This window comes from Gymnodraco acuticeps, unplaced genomic scaffold (assembly GCF_902827175.1).
Source record: "Gymnodraco acuticeps unplaced genomic scaffold, fGymAcu1.1, whole genome shotgun sequence".
Lineage (NCBI taxonomy): Eukaryota > Metazoa > Chordata > Actinopteri > Perciformes > Bathydraconidae > Gymnodraco > Gymnodraco acuticeps.
This window is the reverse complement of record NW_022990212.1, coordinates 88881-114791: the sequence shown is the minus strand read 5'-3', so window position 1 is coordinate 114791 and position 25911 is coordinate 88881. Positions and strand designations below refer to the sequence as shown.

The 25911-nt window shown below is 40.0% G+C and overlaps 1 protein-coding gene across 1 annotated transcript in view; it reads left to right on the top strand.

Annotated features, from left to right (window-relative positions):
- Window positions 1-25911, top strand: part of LOC117547582 (inactive dipeptidyl peptidase 10-like) — a gene marked incomplete in the record, with an annotated part of 254446 nt that overhangs the window by 221298 nt on the left and 7237 nt on the right. Inside the window, 11 exon segments of the mRNA XM_034218401.1 lie at window positions 3956-4063; window positions 10555-10646; window positions 12693-12740; window positions 13409-13530; window positions 15176-15220; window positions 17988-18086; window positions 18171-18240; window positions 18730-18924; window positions 21000-21054; window positions 21338-21437; window positions 25811-25869. Coding sequence (XP_034074292.1) covers window positions 3956-4063; window positions 10555-10646; window positions 12693-12740; window positions 13409-13530; window positions 15176-15220; window positions 17988-18086; window positions 18171-18240; window positions 18730-18924; window positions 21000-21054; window positions 21338-21437; window positions 25811-25869 — 993 coding nt within the window.

Here is a 25911-nt window from a genome sequence, read left to right as displayed (position 1 = left end):
GCTCGCGTATTCATTCATATGAACGTTAGAATATATAATTATTTGACAGCGCCCGGTTGAGAAACGCTGCTACTACTGATTGTCTTGGATTGCATCCATGAAATATTGCATAGGCTTACTGCATATTGAGAAATCTTCGACCGGTATATTGCGCAATAAACGGGAGATGGGGACCCCCCCGATTATTGACGGGTATTTCGCACACTGGCTGTCGTAACAGACAACGCACGGAATATGGATGTAGCGGTGAGAGAGGCTGGATTTTCCCCACACATAAAGTGTTTTGCACACACTTTAAACCTCGCGTCAAAAGCGGGTTTGAACGTAAACCGGGCAAGCCGTCTGCTTGGTAGAGTGAGGCGTGTAGCTGCGTTTTTTCACCGCAGTTCAACTGCAAGAGCTGTGCTGGCCACCAAACAGGGAATGTTAAACCTGCCAGCGCATAAACTGATCATGGAACAGCTCGCTTGACATGCTCGAGCGCTTCCTGGAGCAACAACAAGCAATCGCTGCAACGCTACTGAGTGCTGAAGTCAGGCGCCGCGCAACGGACGCAAGATAGACACTCTGGAACCAGCTGACATCACAGACGCCGAGGACATGGTTCGGCTTCTCTCACCGCTTAAAAAAGCAACCGCTGTGCGATGAGTCTCAACCTACAGTCTCTCTCATTGTGCCCCTCAAGCACATGATAGAACAAAGCATGGCACAGTGCGATGAGGACTCCTCCACCATCGCCCAAATGAAGAGAGCCATACTGAAGGACTTCACAGACAGATACCAAGGGGAGCAAAACAAGTTTCTGCAAGAAAGCACTGCGTTGGACCCCCGCTTCCGGAGCTTGCAGCAGCTAAATGACAGTCAAAGGGAGGACGTTTTCGACAGGCTGAAGTTGAAAGCCACACAGATGCAGAACCAGGTACATATTTAAATATTCTTTGTGTGACTGTGTAACTTGTTCAGATAAAGTATAAGTTGTGTGTATGTATCTGTTGTTTTTGTGAAAAAAAAGACAAGACATTTAGGATGTTTTTTTCTACCTCTGCTTGCTTGCACAGAACCCTAGTGAAACAGAAGGGGAAAGAGCAGCTGTGCCGCACATGACGGTGATAAGGAACAATCTCCTCCTTCCAAAAAGACAGCACTCGAAGATCTCCTTCGGGAGTCTTTCGTAAAGAAGTGCCATGCGCACAGCACAACGCTGGTATCGAGGCTGAAATTGACTTGTACCGCAAAGCGACCTCTATCTTACTCTCTGACTGTCCTCTCAAGTGGTGGAGAGACAGTGCAACGCTTTACCCACTGCTGTCACCCATGACCAAAGCATATCTCTCTGTCCCAGCCACATCAGTACCAAGTGAGAGAGTTTTTTCCACAGCAGGGGATATTGTAAACACCCAGACATCCCAGCTTCTACCTGGAAATGTGGACATGCTCATCTTCCTGAAAAAAAACCTGTCTGATGAGTGCGAGTGAGTTAGTGAGTTTGAGTTGAGTTACTTGAAATTTATTTTAATTTTATTGCAGGGTCTGATTATTGAATTTCCTTGTTTATTTGCACAAAGAAAATGCCTACTTTGTTAGTACTAGTATGTACAAAAACACTGGTTTGTTCTTGTTCCAGTCTGTTACTGTCACTTTGTTTTTGACACGTTAAATATACTACTATACTAAAATGCTGTACAAATCAGGTTTATTATTTAATTTTAAAAAAAAATTCAAGTAAAAAAAAAATAATTCTAATTTGTTTCCCTTTAGTTTTCAATATCGCGATAAATATCGTACCGTAGACTTGTTATCGCGATATTATCGTACCGTGAGTATTTGATACCGTTATATCCCTACCAATTATAGACCAATCAGCATCCTCCCCTGTGTCTCTAAGATAGCTGAGAAATGGGTGTCAAAACGAATCACCAAACTTTAGATAAAGGTTTCGCTCCACTCCACCCAATGCAGTTTGATTTTCATGCTCACCACTCCACTGAGACAGCTAACTGTGTCTTTGTGGAAAAGGTTAAATGTATGTTGGACACGAGCCCATATGTAGGTGCTGTCTTCCTTGATCTCAGGAAGGCTATTGACACTGTTGACCACCAAGTGCTCCTTACAAAGCTGACTCATTTCAATTTCTCGGCAGTTTCGATACATTGGTTTAAGTCTTACTTATCGAACAGAAAACAGTGTGTTTTGGTCAACGGTGCCAAATCCCCCTACCTTGTCAACTCTGTTGGGGTTCCACAAGGTTCCATTATTGGACCATTACTGTTTTCACTATTAATGACTTGCCTAATGTATGTCCTGAGTTGAATGTGCAAATGTAGGCAATGATGCGGTCATCTTTGTACATGGGAAAAACACTGAAATGATCTCATTTTGTCTCTCAAATGCTTTGGACACGGTTCAACACTGGCTGAACAACATATGCTTACAGTTAAACGTAAAAAAAACAGTATGCATGGTGTTCAGTAAACGACCAGTCAAAATCAAAGGATCCAATGTGTTTTTAAACGGAGCAGAAATAGAACTAGTCCCCCACTTCCAGTATATTGGAGTCATAATGGACTCGAACTTGACTTTTAAGAAACATATTAAGAAAGTATCCAATACCATTAGATTCAACTTGCAAAATGTTAAACAAATTAGACCTTTCTTAACTGTCAAATGTCAATGCTGCAAAGTCATACCTCCACTGTATGATTCTATCCCACATTGAATACTGTTTGACAAACCGGTCGTTTGCTTGTGCCACAAACCTGAAACCAATAGAACAGCTGTACAAGAGAGCTATCAAGGTGTTGGACAGAAAGCCAAATTCATACCACCACTGTGCCATCCTTGAAAAACGTTTTGACCATTTTAAGTCTTTTAAAAGTATGTGCTTTTTTTATAAATGTTTACATGGACAGCCCCCCCCCCCCCCCCCCTTAGGGGAATTCATCCACAGAAACACACTGGACGCTGCACTGTGTCAGAAACCAGAGGAGACTGTGAAGTCCACTGCAGACGGACCACTTTTTGTCAAAATGTCCTCTCCGTTAAAGGCAGCTCTTTCTGGAATAGCCTCCCAACTGAGACACGGGATTGTCCCACTCTCAATAGCTTTAAAGGTCAACTCAAAGAATGGTTGAGAAACAAACAGACGTGCACTCACCGGCACCGCTAACTGCACTTTAACACAGGAGTATCTTCTCTTGCACTTTACATGTCATAGCTGCTACATTGTACTGCCATGTGGTAAATACTCGTATATGCTGCTCATGCTCTTTCTGCATATCATGTATTTATTTTTGATATGTATATAAATGTCATGTTCTAAAATGTTGTATGTCAGGGACTACGGATGGAAATTAGCTCAAAGCTAAAATCCGGCATATTTAATCTTGGAGCATTATTTGTTTAAAGTGTTCATCAATGTGCATTGTCCCTTTTCAAATAAACGATTAAATGAAAATGAAATGAAATGACATCATGAGATGACTTTAGAAGGCTGTACAGCGCTTGCGTAAATATACTACATTACTTTGTCTTGTACGTTTCAGGAAGTGGCTAATGGTTCATTTTCAACTTTGCTGATGGTGCTAATTACCCATTTCCTCCTTGGTCAAACAGATTCACCCTCTCACTGGCACAGCAGTTTTAGGTAGTAGCAAAAAAAGACCTTTATTCATGTAAAAATGTTTCAGTTTAATACTCAATTGACTCAATAAGTGTTTTCATGGTTATGATCGTTTGAATCCACTTGTTCTTGCTGTTGAAGTCAAGGGTAAACACATTTCAAGCATCAGAAAATGGGATACTTATATCATGCTTCACACCTTTACAACAACAACAAATAGAAATCAGACATGTTGGGGAATCACAGTTCACAGTTCTTTCTCAGCCTTAAATAAAATAGGAATGTGTTGATTGGTGATGAGATGCTGTGGAGTTCATACATCTTTTCTCTCTGCAGAACCAAGAACCTGTGTTCTCCAAAGATGGCAGCCAGTTCTTCCTGACGGTCCCGGTGAAACAGGGAGGCCGTGGAGAGTTCCATCACATCGCCATGTTCACCACACAGGTGAGGATCCAGGTCGTAGTCAGTCCCAGGACAGCCACATTACACCGCTCAATCCTTTATTCTAACTCTATAGATATTGTGTTCCCACAGCTTATATACAGTGATGCAAATTAGTCGCTTTTCGGCGCCGGACAACTTCAAAAAAGAAGAAGAAATCTAGACCGCAAAATAATTAAACAAGCAAGTGCCTGTTTTTCCTGGCCAAGGACAGGTTCCTTGAACACAACACGAGCGTAACGTGTCTCACGTGGTTATGTCTCGTCTGAAAGGAGTGTAGACTAGAGCAGTGGTTCCCAACCTTTTTTCCCAAGAGCCCCCCCAAATGACCGGTTGGAAGTTGCGCCCCCCCCGTCCCTCCCACACACACACACACACACACACACACACACACACACACACACACACACACACACACACACACACACACACACACACACACACACCACACACACACACACACACACACACACACACACACACACACACACACACACACACACACACACACACACACACACACAAGGGGGGGTGCAACAGCGGTAATTAAAGTTTAAAAGTCTCAAAACTACTGTCACAAACTGGATGAATGTGAAGTATTTTGTTAAAGGAGGATGAAAGCGTAATTAAGGAGCACTTAAGGAGTGACTTTGATGGCTATTGGACTCAGGATTAATTCATTTGGATTCCCGCTGAATGAAGAAATTAAAGGACGGCGCAGAAGTGGAAACAATTCACAAAGGGATTAAACTGTTTAAAACACATGCTCAAAGTAAGCCGGATTTTGCCGATGTGTTTATGTGGATTCAAAAGTCGTAAATAATCTACAACATGGAGGAGACCGATCTGATCGGAGCAACTGTGACAAATAATCAGAGGCGCGGGAAGGTATTTTGATTGGAGGTGCTGAGGTGCTGGACTCCAGTGAACACCATTACGGGCACTATAGAGCACGCACAAAAGCACTCCCCACACGCAAATACACAGTACACCCGCGACTGTTACAACTCTCTCTCCCTCTCTCACACACACACTAAATGCGCTATTTCCGCACACACACACACACACACACACACACACACACACACACACACACACACACACACACACACACACACACACACACACACACACACACACACACACACACACACAGAGCTTGAATGACACAAGCACACTTTTATTTCCATGCAACTCTCTGATTGGTCTGGTGTCTTGCCTCTGTTGCATTCACTGAACACGGGAAATTACAGTCCTGTCGTCCTCTCTAGTGTCTTGATGAGGTTCACGTAAAGCACGGTTAATGTATTATATTATTGAGGTAGAATTGTCCGGGGCTAAAGAAAAAACATTCGGGGCAGGCCAAAATATTATTTTACCAACAATGCGGAATTTATTGGCTACATATTACACAGATTATGCACAGCGGGAGCAGCAATAACCGTCAAATAATAATTCAGACAGGGGAGCTCCGCACCCCCTGCCTGCCGCTAGGGGGTGCTGCAGCGCCCTCAGCACCCCCCTTCCCGCGCCCATGCAATTAATCCAACTGAAACCGGCATGGACAATGACTATGTTTTAAAAATGCGCTTATCCAGAAAAGCCTGGTTTTGACACTTTACAGGCAGAAGAAACATTTATATTAACCCTTTAACTGCCAGCACCACCATTTGGTAGAGCACATTTTGTGTCTTTATATCTTGTTGAAAAAAAAAGTTGAACTCCATCTGATTCAGCCAGCTCTACCCTTTGGTTGACATGTTATGCACAAAACAACCTCTAGATGTCACTGTGGTTCGAACAGAATGCCCTTCAGCAAGCTTCAACTGAGAAAGTTGTCAATGCTAAAAAGTCACGGCTGAAGAAATCATTCTTTTTGGTCAACTTTTGTAAGGCAACCATATCCTTTTTGACATATTTTAGTGGCAGGGCACTGACTGAACATAATTAGATAACTTGATGCACAAAACAAGGGTGTAATTATTTTTTAGAAAGTATGCTCAACCAATCGGTCGAATTGGCTTTTTATGGTAAGCTAGCAATACGACTTTTTCAGAGTTTCAGAGATGTTTTCCAATACAATATGGTAAATAAATGGCTAGATTCATGGTAATATTATTAAATCTAGTACTGCCTTATGAGTCTCAGAGTGAAAGAGTGATAATCATTTATATAGCACCTTTCATGCATGGCATTCAGCCCAAAATTGCACACAGATGAGCAAGTTAGGCCAACACAGGATATAGACATTTGCTGTTAGGCCAGTGGTTTCTTGTTAGGCCAATTCAGCTTATACAGTAAGATGAACAATTTTTTTTATTATTATGAAAAACACTTTAGATTACTTTTTTCCATTTTTTTTTTTTACAATTATAATTTACTATCTTTTATGAATATATCTGGTTGTATATATTACTCATTACACACATCAATAGTCTTCTGTTGTTCATACTACATCAGAGAGTTTGGAAGAATATGGTTTGGAATAATTTTGGTGAATATTTATACTGTATAATAGTAACGTTATTGAAGATTTTACACTATAAATATTCACCAAAATTATTCAAAAGCACATTCTTCCAAACTCTCTGCTGTAGTGTGAGCAACATGAGACTATTGATGTGTGTAGTGAGTTTGGTAGAAATATACTGTATAAGAGTGAAGTGATTGAATATTATTGTATTCTCTTTTTTCGGAGTTGCACTTTGCAGACGGTCCCTGAGCACTCATTTCTTCTCCAGCTGCAGATAGAGACCAATGTAATGTTGTAGTTTGGAGGACAGCACGTGTTGGCTTTTTTTGATAAAAATGTGATTGTAGTTCGTTGTCAACCTTACCACGGTACTTAGGAGACGTCATTTGTGTCTGAACAACGTTTTGTTCATGAGTTATTGATCCGTGAAATCTGAATCTGCCAATATCGTTCCAACTTTACTCGACTTGTTATCACTCAGTCATCCGTTTCTATAGACCAGGGGTCCCCAAACTTTTTCCTGTGAGGGCCACATAACTTTTCCCTTCTCTGATGGGGGCCGGGTCAATTTGTAACAGAAAAAGTGTGACGATCGCATGGGTGTCTAAACGTAAACATTTATTGTTTTCTAGAAAGCCACACATAACCAAATATTAATAACCCTTTCCGGGATCTTCACAGAAAAAAAGTCAGGAAATAAATAATAACACTATTAATGAAATAAATAACACTATTTATGAAATAAATAATAACCAAATAACCCTCTCTGGGTTCTTCACAGAAAAAAAGTCCATTGAAAATTACTGTAACTTTCTGTTGTGCCGTGCACAATCTTAACAGGTAAAAGTTTAGCTTAGTTGTCAGAGCAGAATCTCTCAAAATAAACGTGGATTTACGTAAAAAAAACTATTTTTTCGGGGTTCGGGTGTTTTGTTTGATTTTAAACAAACAAAGTCTTGGCTTTCAGAATATGAAACTTTTATTTCCAATTTATTTATTTCTCACTCGCAATCTGCTCTTCCGCAGCGCCGCCCCCCCCTCACTCCGCTGAAATTATTAATGTAAGAGTATAGTAATCATAGATAACACTGCAGGGTCCGTTACAGTTTGTTTTCATCTGATTTCAATTAAACAAAGTCTTGGCTTTCAGAATATTAAACTTGTTTCGGCAAATTCAGATGATAAATACAGCTTTGAAGCTTCGGCATAATTACAAGCGGAGAACGGAGTAACTTGACGTCACAGCAGGCATAACAACAGCCGGTGTTTCTCGTGATTGTTTTCCCCGGGAAACAAACACAATACACACAAACGCAAAATTACACAAGCACACACACTCACACACACACACGTATACACACACACTCGCGAGCTTCCCCTCCAAACGAAAATATCTTCCCTCGGTAGTAATTTGATCATTTGCTCCGCTAATAATCAATCAGATCGATGGATTCCAGAGAAGAGACAACTTTGAAGGCCTTTTTCTCAAAATGATGACTCTGTGACAGTCATTATATAATGTGACATATTTCGCTTAATATTTGAAGTACAAAAACAATCCTGATATCATTAGAAAGCTAGGAATCTCCTCTTTCCAACAGTGTATTCAACTCAAAAGGTGTCTTCGGGTCAATGCGACTGATTTAGATAGAGCAGGTCACAACATTTTGACAGGGGCTAGTCTAGGATTCGCGTGGCCAGACTGAAAAAAAAATAATAAAATAAAAATAAAAATAAATAAAATCATAATGCGTCTCTGGTATTGTTCAGGGGGCCGGGCCAAATGTGGAGGCGGGCCGTACCCGGCCCGCGGGCCTTAGTTTGGGGACCACTGCTATAGACTATCTGGATTTAGTTATTGCGTAATAATTATTGTGTTCCCACGAATTACTAATGCGTGGGAACGTAATAACTAATTCGTGGCCACGCATTATTAATATGTGGCCACGTATTAATATTTTTCTCACCAATGTCACCAGGGGGGCTCCGTACATTTGATAAGAAAATGCAAAAAAAATGAGGAACCACTGGACTAGAGTGCTGACGGAGAGCACCGGAACGCCGCTCCAGCTCTTCAAATATTGCAGTACCCATAAAGAGCCGTACACACCGCAGTGTTTGCGTGGCTGTGTCTTTAGTTGTAAGCACAGTGGCGATCTGTTGTTGTTAGCATCTGGTTAGCTAGCTATGCTAACACATTTAAAGAGCTTTTTGCAACCAGCTGGAAGAGAGCTCTCTCCTGAGAGGCTCAAATAACCTCAGCTCAGTGAGGTTAAGGCACACCTTGATATGATCATTATAGTTATTAATGAGACATTAGAGACTAAATGAAAAACAGGTATAAAATACTATATGACAGTAACAAAAAAGTTGTTAAAAATAACAAGAATAGAGTTTAAAAGGGGAGTGATTTGTAAAATATCCAAAAAGAAGAATCTGCTTACAGTTCTGTTTCATATGGGTGTTGAGAGATGTATCCATAGATCTCCTCATGTTGCTCTCAAAGTGCACCAGATTGATGCTTTTAACTTCAATATTTTAAAAAAAATCTTCCGGGGGGGGCATGCCCCCGGACCCCCCTAGAGGAGGTTAGGTCCCCCCCACTTAAATCATGTTCACATGGATAAGATACTAAATACATTTGCACACATCTTGTGTCCATATTTTTCTGTTTTGGTGGTCATGCCACACCGTGCACATGCATACGTGAGTCATGGTGAGATATCTGGATTAAGAGGTTGCTTTTTCTTTGCACAGCATGAAAGAAAGGCGAAATGAATGGGCTGTGATTTTAGTTTTTTTAAGCAAAGGTTGAGTTCAATAATTTGTACGACCCTCGGAGGATGTTGTAAAAATGTAAAGGAAAAAGGTTCCCCCACCCCTGCTGTAAATAATAATAAAAACCCTTGATTTATAACTTAACATCTCTGTCTCCTATTGATCTGAGTATATTATAAAGAATAGCAGTTAATTGAAGCATTATTATTATTATATCAGATGATATATTACGCTGTTTTTTTTCTGCTTCAAATAGTTATCTCTTTTTTCACCATACGTGTGTTTGCATCACTGTATATAACACTTTGTTTAATTTAATGTGTAGCCTAGTGCGTACTCTCAAATTTAGGAAATGACTTCCAGCAGCACTTATTGGTCATGCTGTTGTTGAGACGTTAATTTAAGTGTTGCCATAATCAAGAAACTTCTTACAAGTGTTTAATGACTCCTCCACAGCCTCCATCATAGAGAGCCTGTTCTCATCAACTCAGATACTAACATGTGTCCATCCGGGTCCAAAGGAAAACTCAAAGTGCATGTACTTCAGAAAGGTTAGAAGAATGGGGATAATGAAGGCAGGTTTTCACAGCTAGTGTGAAATTAAGTATGTAATGACCTTCAACTTTCTTCATTGGGGTTAGGGTTTGGTCATGGTTAAAGGTTTATGTAAGGGTAAAATCCTGGTCAAGCTTTGAAATGATGTTAACTGGATCCAATATCAAAGAAACACTCATTGTATGCACGGGTCAGCTGGTTGTCCACAACAGACGTTTGCTAGTCCGATCCCCAGGGCCTCCAGTCTGCTTGGGGAAGGGTCAACCCATTTGTCAAAAAACAATGACCATTAGATTAGATTTGAGGGCTTGTTTGGCAGCCGCTCCATCATTGTATAAATGTATGTGGGTAAAATGGACTGAACCCCTATAGATGCCCTCTGCTCCTAATACCAGGATGTGTTACATGCAGAGTCTATCACTTTGTTTTGTGTTGTGAACATTTATTATGATAAAAAAGTTGATTCAATTCAAATCCTCCGTTTCCAACGCAATACAAGTCCAATAACCATCTATTCAAACATTGTACAATAGTTTATGTCATTTCTTAGAGTATCTTCATCTGCAAAACTGAGCTAAAAGGTTATAATAAAAGTATTGAGATTGTGTCATAAAAAGGAGAAATCTGACGTGTCTTGTCATTGAATTCAAACAAATGACCTGTACTCATGTTCTTTTGTTTCTCTCAGTTCAGAGCAGATCAGAATGAAGTGCGCCATCTGACCTCGGGGAACTGGGAGGTGACCCGGATCATCGCCTACGATGAGAACACTGACAACCTGTGAGTATACAATTGTTTATCAGAGAAATACAAATGTAATCAATCAATCAATGTTTATTTATATAGCCCAATATCACAAATGTTACATTTGTCCAAATAGAGAGGGGGGGGGGCTGGGTGCTAGCGAACTGTCAACTGGGGGGGAGCCTCGCTGCGTGGAAACGGCGGACCACTGTCGGTGAATCGAGCCGGCCCTTGACGACCGGCTGTTCTGTGATTCTCCAGATTCTCCAGATGGCCAGTCCGGAGGGTGGAAAATACATACCGGAAGTAAAAAAAAGACGTGCAACGGGACGGTGTTCCCACGGGAAACACAACTTAAAATATGAAATGAAACAATCTCATCTCTTAAAATTCACAACTTATTATGAATTAAACATTCACAAACTTAGAATAATGTATTCACATGTTTAACTTACATATGCATGCAACGAACAGAAGAGCGTAGGGCAGAATTAGGAGGGAATTCCGTCTCGTAGCGTTTGTGCACTGTTTTGAAATCGACGATCGGGCTCGATATATGGTTAAATATAGCAGTAGACGATCGATTTTCATAGATGAGAGTAAGATCTACGTGACTTTATGGCCCCGCCCACTTTTGGGGGAAACAACGCTGTCATTTGAATGGCGATCGAGGCAGAGCTCTTCTGTTACTGTCCTTTCTTCTTAGAAGAAGTACAGAAACACTGAACTCTTGATTCTTTTTAATGTTTGAGGTGCAATAAACGACACAGCAGCTTTTTGGCATGTTAAAACTATTATGTTCCGCCTCGCTCATGAGAAATTACAGGCTCGCCTACTGATTTTAATTTAACCATATATCGAGACCGATTGTCGATTTCCAATGATCGATTGTAATTGTTTGCCTGACTGGCCATCGTAATCGAGCTCTTTGAAGATCCAAAAATCCACGGTTTTCAAAAAAATTTGATCGGATTGGCAAAAACTTCAGAATTTGTATTGACCGCCATTCAAATGACAGCGTTGTTTTCCCCCAAAAGTGGGCGGGGCCGTAATGTTTGCCCGGAAGTGACGTAGGTGTTACTCTCATCTATATTACCCTTCTTCGGTAAAGCCACGCTCGCATTGCAGATGAGACAGATGGACTTTGAATTGGAATAAACAAAAATAATCATCCTCCCACTCGGAGTGAAAATTATATATTTTGGGCTTTTTTGCTTCTGCCATAATTGCGGTCTTGTGTGTGTGCGGACTGTCATTCCTGTTGTCACGGACAATGTCAGCTAACTAGTGCCCACTGCCCACTGCCCACCAGCCATCGCGATCGACTGGTTGGGCAACCCTGCCTTAGACCCTCACATCGTACAAGGAAAAACTTCCCGAGAAAACCCACAGTTTAAAGGGAAAAATGGGAGAAACCTCAGGGAGAGCAACAGAGGAGGGATCCCTCTCCCAGGACGGACAGACGTGCAATAGATGCCGTGTGTAAATTGAAGAGATAATACATTTTACAGCATATAGACCGAATGTTAGGAAATGCATGTGTCTGTAATAAGAAGATGAATCCACAAGGATATCAGCAGTCCTGTGGAAGCCATCAGGGAAGCAGTATGATGAAAGCCAGGCAGGACCGCAGAGACAGGTTCAGCCACGACTCGAAGTCCAGGACTCAGATCAGGACCGCAGGATCATCCATGACTCCGGATCCCGGCGTATATAGACACCAAAAAGAAATAAATGTGGGGAAGCTGGGTTAATGGGAACATGAGAGTACACAGGTATAGACAGAGAGAAGGAAGAAGTAAGATGTCCCCCGACAAACTAAGCCTATATCAGCAAAACTAGGGGCTGAATCTAATCAGCCCTAACTTTAAGCTTTATCAAAAAGGAAGGTCTTAAGCGCACTCTTATCCATTAACTATGTCCTCTTAATATATTTCATTTGGTCTATCCACTGTCACATTTGAATACTCGTATTATTTTATCTTAACTTTAGATCCTACATGTGGTTTGAAATGTAGATGTATGAATTCAGCTTAAAGAAAGAGATATGAAGTTGTTGCTCTTGTTGTTTCCTCTCAACAGTTATTTTATCAGCACAGAGGGATCACCACGACGACGGCAGCTTTTCAGGTTTGTTTTGCAGTTATAACTGATGTACTTGATATTCACATTTGACATTTGTCATAAAATATCTTTGCAAGACTCCCACACGACTCATAGCAAACTGCTAATAAAATCACTGTATTCACTCCATGTCTGCTCTGCGTTTCTTTCTGATGACAAACACTTTATTTATAGTGAATATACCCACATTAAAGGATAATTTCCTATAACGAATATATCAGCTTAGCCAATTATCATTCTCTATGTATCCAACGCCTGATATATCTTATCTCCTGCGCCTCAGCGCCCACAGTCAATTATTTTCCAGATTATCTGTAAATTGTTTCGTCTATAAAAATGTTGGAAACAGTGACAACAGCAGCAACAGCAAATCCTCATATTGGAGAAGCTAGAACCTAAACACTTTTAGGATCATGTACTCTCAGTTGACTAACCACGTACACCACTCCTCATTGTTTCTACTCATACAGTTTTCTTTACATGCAATAGTTTGTCTTTGCCCTGAGCTTTATCCTGCAGCAGGTTGTAATACATTCAGCTGGATATGTTGTATTGCTGGTGTTGGACTCTTTATGGGATTGTGTGATAGTTATAAGAAGATAAAGTGCTGCTGACATTACCCTCAACCTTGACTCAAACAGTTGTTCTTTCCTCATGTGACCTCCTCTCCTCAGTGTGAAGACGGTGGGTCTGTTCCCACGCCGGTGTCTGACCTGCGAGCTGAACAAAGCTCACTGTCTGTACTTCGATTCTGACATCAGCCCCACCAACCAGCACATTATCCTGCGCTGTAAAGGTAGGCCAACACATGTTCATTTTTTATTAAAGGCTCTTCCAGTGTCTGCTCTTAAACTCCTGCTGAGGTTAGAGCATCTTTACCTTCCTCTTGGAGTCATATTTCATAATAAAATGGAATGCAACGGTCATGATCGAGGGAATTATTTAATATTGGTTCTGGAACGTGATGGATACCATCTAACTGTAGAGGACTCCCCACATCAGGCTTTACACATTGATACATACGATGAGTCATCCTTAAGTTTTTACGAAAGACTATCTCTGGAGGCTCTATTTGAAATGATTATCATGCACCATCTTTTAAATCCCCCAGTAAAACTACTTTTTTTTTGTTTTGCATTTGAGTAATCCTCATTTCTAACTTGTTAGGGATCATAACACTATCACTGTGGAATCAAGGTATTATATTGAAGCTGACTACCAGTAGGGGCGATTACTGCTTCCCAGAAAGGGCATGTTCTTTCTGCAGATAAAGAATAGAAATGACCGAGTGTTACCAGTGGTTACACTCTCATTGCATTATCTATCAAACAGATCATCTCAACACTGGAGTGTTCTAGACTTGAACAACCTCTGCTTTCACATATCTGGAAAATGAAGGCCATACATTCAAATGGTTTCAGGCAACAGATTCAAAACAGCTTGTAAATGATGGATGGTTCTGTGCTTAATGTTCCTCATTGTTTTCTTCCTGAGATCATGTGGCAGATGTCAGGGTTGGCCCGCGGGAATTATCTGTCATCCTCCAACTATTCTGTTTTAAATTCATCTCTCATCAGTTCCAAATGAGAGGCATTCAATTAAACAATTAGCTCCTATATTGTGTATAATTACTTTTCGGTGGAGTTATTGTGCGGCGAGCAGCTTATTTAATAGAGGGTAACTCTTTATATTGTTTGTGGTTTCAATTAATTTCGAGCAGATGAGTGCTTCATGCTCAGAAGCGTTTGGCTTAGTGATTTATTAGACAATAAAACGGTTCCCTTTTCCCAAAAGCTATAGAAATAATGGAGGAAGCTTGTTGTTTCCGAGGGCCGAGTTCACAGAACAACTTTGTCCTGACTCCCGTTTCATCAGGAGTAACACGAGCCTGTATTTCCACTCGTAAAACGTTTCTGATTGGTTTGCTACTATAGCAGCTACATAATGAAACCATTTATCTGTGTGTCATAAGAGAGAAGTGAGGAATGCAAAGGTCGAGGCTAATGCAGTAACAACAGTAAGTGCAAGAGCGGAAATAAAGCTACTTTCATAGTTTCAGTACAAAGAAAGTGTGTGTGCAGGAGGAATGTGTGTGTGTGTTAGGCTGCTGAGGGAGCTATTCAACACACCTGCCATCCTATTAACCTCTGACGAAGTATCATAAAAGGATGTTGAAAATAAGCGAGTCGATTTGACAGTCCGAGGCTGTCAGGGAGGCTCTGTGAGGGACCTCACATCACACAGGTTCTGTAGGGATCTGGACTTCCTGTGTTTGACTGTTGTGAGGCTGATTTAGAGGAGCAACCCTTTCACACAGACTAATACAATGCTGGAAGAACCAATGGTGATTTCAAATGTTCCATCATCTGCATATAGCACACACAATGTTCAATCGGATGATGTTTCAATTACACTCATGTTTTGTTCTTTTTCCTTTTCAGGTCCTGGAGCACCTACTGTGATCTTACACAGCCTCATTCATTCAAGTAAGCACTCGTAGGATCTATATTTCAGTTGTTAGAGACCTCTATTGGCGGTAGTAGTATAGACAGTGGTCTTAGGGAGAAGTTCAGATTGGACAAGCATTTCAATCATTATTTTAAAACAAAGATGTAATATTGCGATATTTGATGTTACATTCAATTCAATTCAATTCAAAACCTTTATTTATACAGATAAAACCCATTGAGATCATAGACCTCTTTTACAATGGTGACCTGCTTCAATTAGTTCCAAACATTAATACAAACATGACAGAAAACAAAGGACATTATATGATACTACAGTTTGTATACTAGTAGCATTTACAGACACCAATATTTTCTGATTGTATAGCGTCTATCCTAGCTTTAAAAACATGAAATGGAATTAAACTGCTTAGCTTCCATTCCTTTTGTAGACTGTTCCATGCTAGCGGCGCTGCGCATCTAAAAGCTGTATTTCCTAATACAGTCCTAGCAGTTGGCACATGTAATACAACCACAGCTTTAGATCTCAGGCAGTAGCCATTTACAATACGCTGTGAGATCAGGGAACAGATGTAAGACGGAAGTTTCCCTAACATTGCTTTATAAATAAAAAGATACCAGTGATTTAGCCGCCGTACAGTAAGTGAAAGCAACCCTGCCCTTGTATACAGGGTACAATGATGAGTCAAAGTCTTACAGTCTGTCACAAACCTTAGTGCACTATGATAGGCGGCATCTATCTTGGTGAGGTAATTGGCCGACGCATTCATATAAAATAGATCACCATAGTCCAGCACAGGTAAAAAGGTCACAGTGACTAGCCTTTTCCTGGCCTCAAGAGAGAAACAGGACTTGTTTCTATAAAAAAAACCTAGCCTAACCCTCAGTTTTTTAAGCAGGTGATTTACATGCAGTTTTAAAGAAAGACAGTCATCAAGCCAGATACCAAGGTATTTGTAAGAGGTTACCACTTCAAGTTTTTTTCCTTGCATGGTTACAATATCTAAAACAGGCTCTGGTGACTTTTTAGCTTTTGAAAAGAGCATTAACTTGGTTTTATCCACATTTAAAAGAAGCTTAAGCGCTGAGAGCTGAGTCTGAACAGTGTTAAAAACAGTCTGTAATTTAACAACAGCCTCCTTAACTGAGGTACCTGCACAATACATCACAGTATCATCCACATAAAAATGTAAGGTAGCTTCCTCCACATTATCACCCAAGCTATTAATATAAATGGAGAATAAAAGTGGACCTAGAACAGAACCCTGAGGTACACCATTAGAAATGCTCAACCACTCAGAAGTGAGCCCATCAAAGTGTACACATTGGGACCTTTCAGAGAGGTAGTTCATATCTACAGTATGTCACAATGTTAGCATGTACGTACCTACATTGATACGTAACCATGTCTCCTTATACGTGAGCTAGTTCCAAGCAGAATCTTTAACTAACCTAATGTTTATGTATGTTTATGCGTAAACATAAGAAGGTTTGGAAATCACCAAATACAGTATGGTATTTTGGATGAATTAGTTACATCTATATAAGTTTAGACCTACTCTGTCCTTTAAGTTATGTTTACATTCACCTATTCATGTTTGCTGTTGTGGCTTTAGGCGATCTTTAGGGAAAAGGAGGACTTATGATTTTACACAAATCTTTCAAATGTCTTAAGGTCTTGCTGAACGAATAACACAGAATCTGCAGAAAGACATCTTTTTGTGTAAGGGTGACTGTGCTCAGGTTGTTGAATAAGGTTTTGAAAATATAGTGATCACTTTTTCCCTGCAATTAAAACGTTGCATGTTCTGAATAATTTGAGTATAAACAGCTTTCTCCTGCTTTAAAACGGTCCGAATGAGCGTCATCTAACAAGAGGGCCAACAAGCCTGGATTACTTCCCTAGAATTCAGACACACCACTATACGCACATACACACATGGTTGCATTCACTCACAGCCACACACACACAGTAGTTCTTCATGTTATCCATGCCTGTAACCATAGCCCCCCCCCCCTACCAAAAGAGAAAGTTAACAGCTGTGCAATTTGCCCGAGGATATTTGGATAGGCCCTCCATCCACAGCTGGGACCTCCAGGCCTCTGGCGGCTTCATAATGAGCCGCCTATTGATTTTGGGTTTTCCATTAGAAGTGCTGGATGAATTCCATTTCATTTAGCTGCTTCTCAGATGGTTTGAATGGAGAATTGGCCGAACTGGGGAGTCATTGTTTATTACAGGTGGAGAACAAACTTGGGCTCTAGTGTTTGAGGCCAGATTGAGCAAGCTTTAAATGCCTTTAGAAATATAACCCTTTTGACTATAGTTATGTGCTCATACAAGTTTAACAACAGAACACATGACCATAATTATTACGATTGAACAACAAACGAAGCACAGCTTTTTTGACTATGTTACACAAATCCTCCTTTTTTTATTCAAAAGACACATACAACCTTTGTTAGGAACAAGGTGATTTACATGTGTATTTGGTTGTATATTTCATCCTCTTTCTTATCACATTTGAGTATTTCAAACGGTCTCCTTTATTTACAACAGCTAAACCCCCAAGAGATTAAATCCAGGAATGTATTCAGCGTCCCGAAACATTTACATTTACCACAAAATGAAGCGACGTCAGAAACGGTCCGTCGTACCTCCACCTCCCATTTCATCTCATTACACCTCTTGTTATTATGGGCCATTTGTATGCAGCGGCGCTTTGATTATTGGCAGCCATTTTAGGACTCCATCATCCTTTAAACACATCCCCCATCTTTACAGATTACTACATCCTGGAGAACAACTTGCTGCTGAAGGCCGCCCTGCAGTCCAAAAGGATCCAGATGACCGACTTCAGAACCGTGCAGATGGAACATTTTGGTGAGAAAATGTATTGGTTTATATTCCGTTTCTGTGATTTGAAGATGAATTTGTGATAGAATTTATTTTCTTTCTATTTTACAGATTTACCTTTAAAGATCTCCTATCCTCCAGACTTCTCTGAGTCCCGTCACTATGGCCTACTGCTGCTTATGTAAGTATCATCTGTAATGCCACAACGCACAAGATGTCAGAATCACATACTGAGGGATTATTTGAAGTTCTGACATTCATTCCTTGGTATACAAATCAATAGGGAACATTATCGTCTACTGCATGTGTAATGCTTATTCAAAATCTGAAACATTTAAAGCATTTTCTCTTATCAGTTCAGGGTAGCCTACTGTCTGAAGGATCACTTCCGGACGTTGTCTTGAACCTCAGTCTTCTCACTTTATTGTTTGGTTCAGTCATTTTGATGGAGTTTTTGGGTCGATGAAAGTTGTCCCTCACACTTCACACCTTTTTGCAGCAGGTGCATGGAAGCATCATCAACAGTAACACCACTCGCTTGGCGTAATTTCCCAGACAACAAGCCCCTCTACTCACACAATGGCTCCATTCAGCTCCAGCAGTTTGATTCTGCTGGATGCGATCCTATCCCTATGAGTCTTCTTCATCCTCTCATCCTGTGCCTCCACAGAGACAGCACCCCCGGTGGCCAGGCGGTGAGCGAGCGCTTCTCTCTGGGCTGGGACTCGGTGCTGGTCAGCTCAGACAGCGTCATCGTGGCCCGTCTGGACGGCCGGGGCAGCGGCTTCCAGGGTCAGAGGGTCCTGCACGAGGTCCACCAGAGGCTGGGGACTGTGGACGTCCAGGACCAGATCGCTGCAGTGGAGTACGTTATCAAATTCACTTCAGTCTTCTATAAATCCCTGTGTCATGTTCACATTTTGGACCCTTCGGTTCACATTTCACAATCAAAAGTGTTTTTTGTGGTAAAGTTGTAAGTTATGTAAGAATCCACACCCACCATGATCAAGACTTTGGCTGCATATGCGTGCTTATAAGCAACATTGAAATGAAACAATTTTTTTATTGAAATGTGATTCTCACTTTGGACAAATACTATTGTATCATTGTTATTTCAGAATTATTTTAAAAGGATGGACCATCTTTAAATATTCCATCATGCAAATCCCCTCTGGAACAATATTACAATGATCTCTTAATAGTAAAACACTTTGCACCTGATTGTTGTTCATACAACTTTTAGGAAGAACAATATGTAATCAGAAACTATATTTAACAAGTAAAACATGGTGGTTTCATGGCCTCCCTGTTGCAGCTGCTGCCTTCCTCTCCTCTGTTGTCAACAAACAAACTTGTGATTGAAATGGACACAGCTGTCATTTAGTACTTAGAGGTGGAACAAGAAACACAGCTGGCTGTGTGCAATCGCTCTTTTGCATCCAAACTGTCCGCACCCGTTGATGTGGTTTAGTACAACCTTTTCTATTTCTCTGATGTCTCTCATCTGCCAGCAGGAAATGTTCCTCTGTGCTACGGGCGACTTTACTTTAGCCTTTCACAGTAGGTGTATTTATAACCACATACAGGGTTATAAATACATGTGTTGATTGCCACACTCGAGATATTAATATATTTCACACAAAATATATAAAGGTATTTCACTTTTACCAATAGAACGTGAGTATTGTAGAGAGATATTAAAAGAATAGGAAGAATTAACTTTGCATTTTGACAATTTAGTTGAAATTAAATGAGATTTTTTCACAGCTCAACTGTATTGTTTTAAAGGGAACCTATCATGCAAAATGCACTTTTGTATGTCTTGTATACATACATATGTGTGTCAGGAGACTCAAGTGTCAAAAATAAAACCCTCTCTCTTTTCCTCCGTACCCAAATCAAAACAAAAATGTGGGCTGGCTTTACACCCACGGCCCTATCAGAAACGTCGCTGTATCAGAAACAATGCACGACGTGCTTTTGGACGTAATATGGTCTGTGTTTACATTAGCAAGCATCGCTAACACTCAGAGCTAACGCTGTACGGAGAGAGTAGGCCTATGTGTAAAGAAGCAGGAAATAAACTCACCTTTTGGTAAACCCGCGAAAAAAGCATTTGAGCTCCATACTGTTTCAGAAATAATGCTTGATGTGTTTGGAACATGATATGGCGTTTCATCACGGCAGTGTTTAGCTTTATCTCCGGTAGAATTAAGGTCTCCTCCCCCTCTTTTTCAAGCTAAGGACCCCAAACCTGCAGGGCTGAAATAGAGGGGTATGAGGGATGTCTAAATGCATGATCTGTTTGGTATTTTGAGCAAAACACATCATAGAAATATTTTGTACACATTTGTACCCATAATATATGACTACATTGTGCATAATAGGAGCCTGTTTCTCGGCTCATGCCTGTCTCTCATAGCACACTGTGTTTATGAGATGTGAACAATGGAGCAGGTGAGGTGAAACCCAGCCTGTGGTTGAAATAAAAGTGCTCTAGTACAGTGAGTCACTTCAGAAATTGTGTCTTGAATGTTTCACTTCCAGCAAAGATACTTTTTACTCACAAATTGTCTCTTTAGAGTCCACCATCTGTTTCTCACCTCAAGCTACAGCTCACAGCGGCTCCAGAGAGATTAAGAAAACTTAATTTAAAATCACTCTTATCAAAATACATTTACTCATTACCTTGCATTAATTAGCTAAACGTAATGCTATGCCTAAAGGTGCCCAACCATATCAATCTAATATTATGTTCCAACCAGGTTGTTTGAACACAAGCCACTCCGTCTCCATGATTCCAGCAGATGATGACATACAATTCTAAGTATACCATAAATCTGTTGTAATGATTGATCATGTCCAATTCTTCCATGTGCAGTGAGTTTCATATGGTCTTAATGTGTTCTAATGTATATGGCATGTGGCTTTTTCTTCCAGATTCATGATGACATTTCCATATATTGATCGAACACGGATAGCAGTGTTTGGAAAGGTGAGCCGTGTTCTGCTCTCAACTCATTTTACATGTAATTATAGTCTATTTTTGCCAGCAGCAAAGGATGTGCTGCTGCTGAGCAAAATCCATACACAGTGTATAAATCAATGTTGTTCAGGAAAAGTGTAATGTTTTGTTTTACATTCCACTATATTATAAGTGCCCTGCTTTAACGTGCTAACATGTTTTGTTGTTTAATTTTTAGGGAAATAGAGTTTGTTTTTACAGCTTGAATGATTTCCCCTCAAAGTAACATTAATGTTTATGTGTGTGTGCTCAGGGTTATGGAGCGTACATAACATTAATGATGCTCAAGTCCACGGACAGCCTCTTCAAATGTGCATGTGCGATGTCTCCGGTGACGGACTGGAAACTCTACGGTGAGTACAGACCTCCACCCCTGCATCAGGATGGAGGATTTAACACCTGGCAGGCCAACAAGTATTCAGCTACAAAACACTGATACCGTAGATGCTAAATCATAAGAAACAAAACATTACATTTAACTAAAACGGCTGCCCCCGCAGGCACCAGTACGCAGATCTTACTCAGGAAAATAGTGAATATCAAGGCAAGAACGTTGCTTTGTGCTTTTATTTCTTAGAAATATGGAGAACAATGGTTTCCCCTGTATAGACCACCTGTCTCCAATGTAAACATGATCGCCAGGTGTCTACATTACCCAGTGCCCAAAACTGCCTTCACAATAAAAGCACAAATAATTACTTTAATTAACTAAAAATAATTACACTAAATAATAACAAATTAACTATAAACAAAAACAAAACATGGTTCATTATTAAATCAATAAACAGCTCTAACAGATACAATCACTGTGAAGAGTGAAACTAATCATTGTACACATGGCATCCTCTCAGAGGAACCATTACTGATTAGAATATAAAACCATTTATGTACCAAGTCCCCTCTCCTAGGTGGCAGATCAACCCAGTCTCATTGCATTTCGTGTTCACCAACACGATTACCCTCTTTTTTTCGTGTTGCACAGCACGATTTTAAAAGCAATGTATTTCTACTGGTAATGTGTTTCGTGCCTGCAGCACGTCTTTTTCTCCGGTCGGGTCGTGGAAGACCGGAAGCTGTGTGGTTCATAAAAACATGTTCTTACTCAATATCAAGCCACAATTATTGCTTTTATTTTAAATCGTATAATTTCGGACTTTTGTTGTCGTCTGTGAGGAAAATAAATGGGGCTCAGAGCCTCAGGATACTGAAATCTGTATTTTTAAATCTTTTTTTCCTTCTAATGTGTTATTCTTTTCAAAATAACACACTGTTATTTACTCACCAATAACACACAATTATCCTTGCTTTTATTTATTGGTTTAATTCCATAATCTCTGGCTTTTTTGGCGTCCGTCAGGAACTGAATTTCAAAATAAAAATAACCGGAAACAGACGTAGGCATTTCGAGCGATTACCCAAGAACCTCAGCTATGGTTTAAGCTCGCTGATTGGATGTTTTAGCCGCAATGCATGCTGGGATTTGGTGTTTATATGATATGAAATCCAGAAAACATTTTAAAAGAATAAAATAATACTTAATTCCGAGTGTTCTTGCTTTTCTCTTTGAAAGTCATCACATAACGGCATTGTAATACACGGTTCGGCTGCATTACATATTACAGATCTGCCGTAGTTCTTTATTTATAGAGCCCTGATGAGAAGACCTTTGGGAAAACTGAAGAAATGCCGCAGAAACTGAATATGTGACGTGGATCATAAATATATCAACAATTAAACAACATCTTCAATTTCTCTTCACACAATACGTCTCCTTGCAGTATCAACACTAATTCGGCTGACTTTTACATTTGATCTAATTCATAGATCGGTTATATTTACACCATAACGGTGCACAGCTGATATAAAAGGACTTGTAGTTTTTAAAGATATTACTGATTTTCTTTGAATATAAGAATGTAAATACTGAGTCTGAAATAGTATAGCAATATGCTGTAACATTATGTGAAAGCATGAATAAAACTACACATCTTCAGATGTTGTACATACATAAGTGTCCTACACTAATAATACCAAGTTATTATGGCTGTGTGTACCTTGTGTGCACCGCCTAGTAGTTAAAGCACGTTATTTATTATTGTTTTTATGTGTTATGTTTGATTAAAAAAATATTAAGAGTACATACTTTCATAGGGGGAAAGTAGAAGGTCTGTGATATAAATATATAATATAAAAAATCAAGAAGATACTATAAGTGATCTCTACAATAAAACAGTTTAGTGCAGGATGTACAAAGATATTAATATGAGGAGGTGCAAAACAGAAAAACGAATTAACCTTTATTTAAACATTAAATAACACTTTAGATTAAGGTCTTCTTTTAAATAAGAAAAAAACTTTGGGGGTATCTATCTACAGATAAATATTAAGCCTGACAAAGTACTTAACGTCTAATATATTGCTTTCCTGCAATGTTAACTATGTTGAAGCACTTATTTTAACTGATATTATACACATTAATTATACTCTTATGTATGTAGATAGAATAAGAAATGTGCAGAATATGACAGTTTAATGGTGGAGGTACACACATATTGATAGATGTCTTGTAATGCACTGAGAAACCTAAGACCCAAGTTTTTCATAATTTCATAACTACACCGTAGTTGTGTGTATGATATGTCAATAAACCTTTGAAAATCTTGAAATCTTGAAAGGGATGTGCAAAATAGCCATTTTATACAGTCTGTAATTAACTATTAGTAGAGAATAACGAATAATGAATATACTTTATTACTCGTTTCCATTCATGTCAATTGCAGATAAATGTTTAGTCTTCTCAAGCATCCATCCATCCATCTTCTCCCGCTTATCCGTGGTCGGGTCGCGGGGGTAGCAGTTCCAGCAGAGAGCCCCAAACTTTATTTTCCCTGGCGACATCAACCAGCTCTGACTGGGGGATCCCAAGGCGCTCCCAGGCCAGCGAAGAGATATAATCCCTCCACCTGGTCCTAGGTCTACCCCTTGGTCTCTTCCCAGCTGGACGTGCCTGGAACACATCCCTAGGGAGGCGCCCAGGTGGCATCCTAACTAGGTGCCCGAACCACCTCAACTGGCTCCTTTCGACGCGCCAACTATCAAATATCTCTCCTGATTGTTGGCACTTGACAATCACCTTACCTGAATTTTACTCAGGTGTAACTAAAGTCTGATTTAAGGGTTGTTTATATTTCACATAATTAATCAGAATCTGCAAAGTAACTCAAATAAATGCAGTGGAGTAAAAATACCAGGTTAACCTCTGAATTGTAGTGGAGTAGAATTACAAAGTAACAATGAGCTGTCATGTGGGTATTAATGCTGCGCATTATGGACACAAGCGATTTTCACCCATTTATTAATTATATGTTTTACATTTGATAACACCAATGTGTTTAATACTGGCAACTTCTAATTGTGGGAAAAACGAAAATGTTCAGTAGAGACGTCCCATAGAACATTTTGCGAAACACAATAGCCAGCATGTGTAGTTCTGGGGGGCGTTCGATTCCAGTTTTGGATAGTCTGCGTGATTTCGTTCCATTTCAAACAGCTGTTTGACGCTCGGCGTAACCATGGCGCACTGCCACTCCAACATCCAATCCCAGAGCTTGAAGATTAATCACGGGGACTGTAGTCCTAAATTATAGCTGGGGATTATGGGTAGTGTAGAGTCTTCGGCCATCCTTAGGTCCTACGTCTGTTTCCGGTTATTTTTATTTTGAAATTCAGTTCCTGACGGACGCCAAAAAAGCCAGAGATTATGGAATTAAACAAATAAATAAAAACAAGGATAATTGTGTTATTGGTGAGTAAATAACAGTGTGTTATTTTGAAAAGAATAACAAATTAGAAGGAAAAAAAGATTTTAAAAAATACAGATTTCAGTATTCTGAGGCTCTGAGCTATTTATTTTCCTCACAGACGACAAAAAAAGTCTGAAATTATACGATTTAAAATAAAAGCAATAGTTGTGGCTTGATATTGAGTAAGAACATGTTTTTATGAACCACACAGCTTCCGGTCTTCCACGACCCAACCGGACAAAAAGACGTGCTGCAGGCACGAAACATACTACCAGTAGAAATACATTGCTTTTAAAATCGTTCTGTTCAACATGAAAAAAAGGGAAAATCGTGTTGGTGAACACGAAAAGCCAAGAGACTGGGTTGGTCAGATCGATCCAAAAACAGTTCACAAATTATATTTGATTATTGTCTTTGTACTCATTTGTCATTTTAACATGTGGAGAGATGAAGCAGGTATCTCAGGAATAACTCATTGTATGTCCACTGCTGAGGACACCACCACCACATTATCAAATGTGATTCAATGGAACTAAGTACATCTTAAATAACAGATTTCCAGAAATGTAAAAAAATGTGTGTTATTTTGGATGTGTTGGGTAACTTGAATAACCTTTATACTGTTAATGCATGGTGTCTACTGCAACTACAACATTTCACTTACAAGTAGAAAAATAGAATGTATGATACTCTGTGATTACCTCTCAGTGAGGGGAATCTCTCGTTAGTAACACAAACACAACACATGGCAGCATGTATTTACAGTCTTTTGATGCCACAGTGGACCCTTTATTCTGCACAAGATGTTTTCCCTCTCCACTGGAAGCTTCCTGTGATCTGAGGCTGACAGGAAGTCCTCTGTGTAGTCACTCAGCTGGAGCTGTGTCCCCTCTGTTAACACATATCACTTCTCATTTGCACAGCATCAGCGTTCTCTGAGAGATACCTGGGCATGCCATTACGGGATGACAGCAGATATCAGGTGCGTGTTTACTTCCTCCCTCATTTGTTTGAAAGCGGCTTG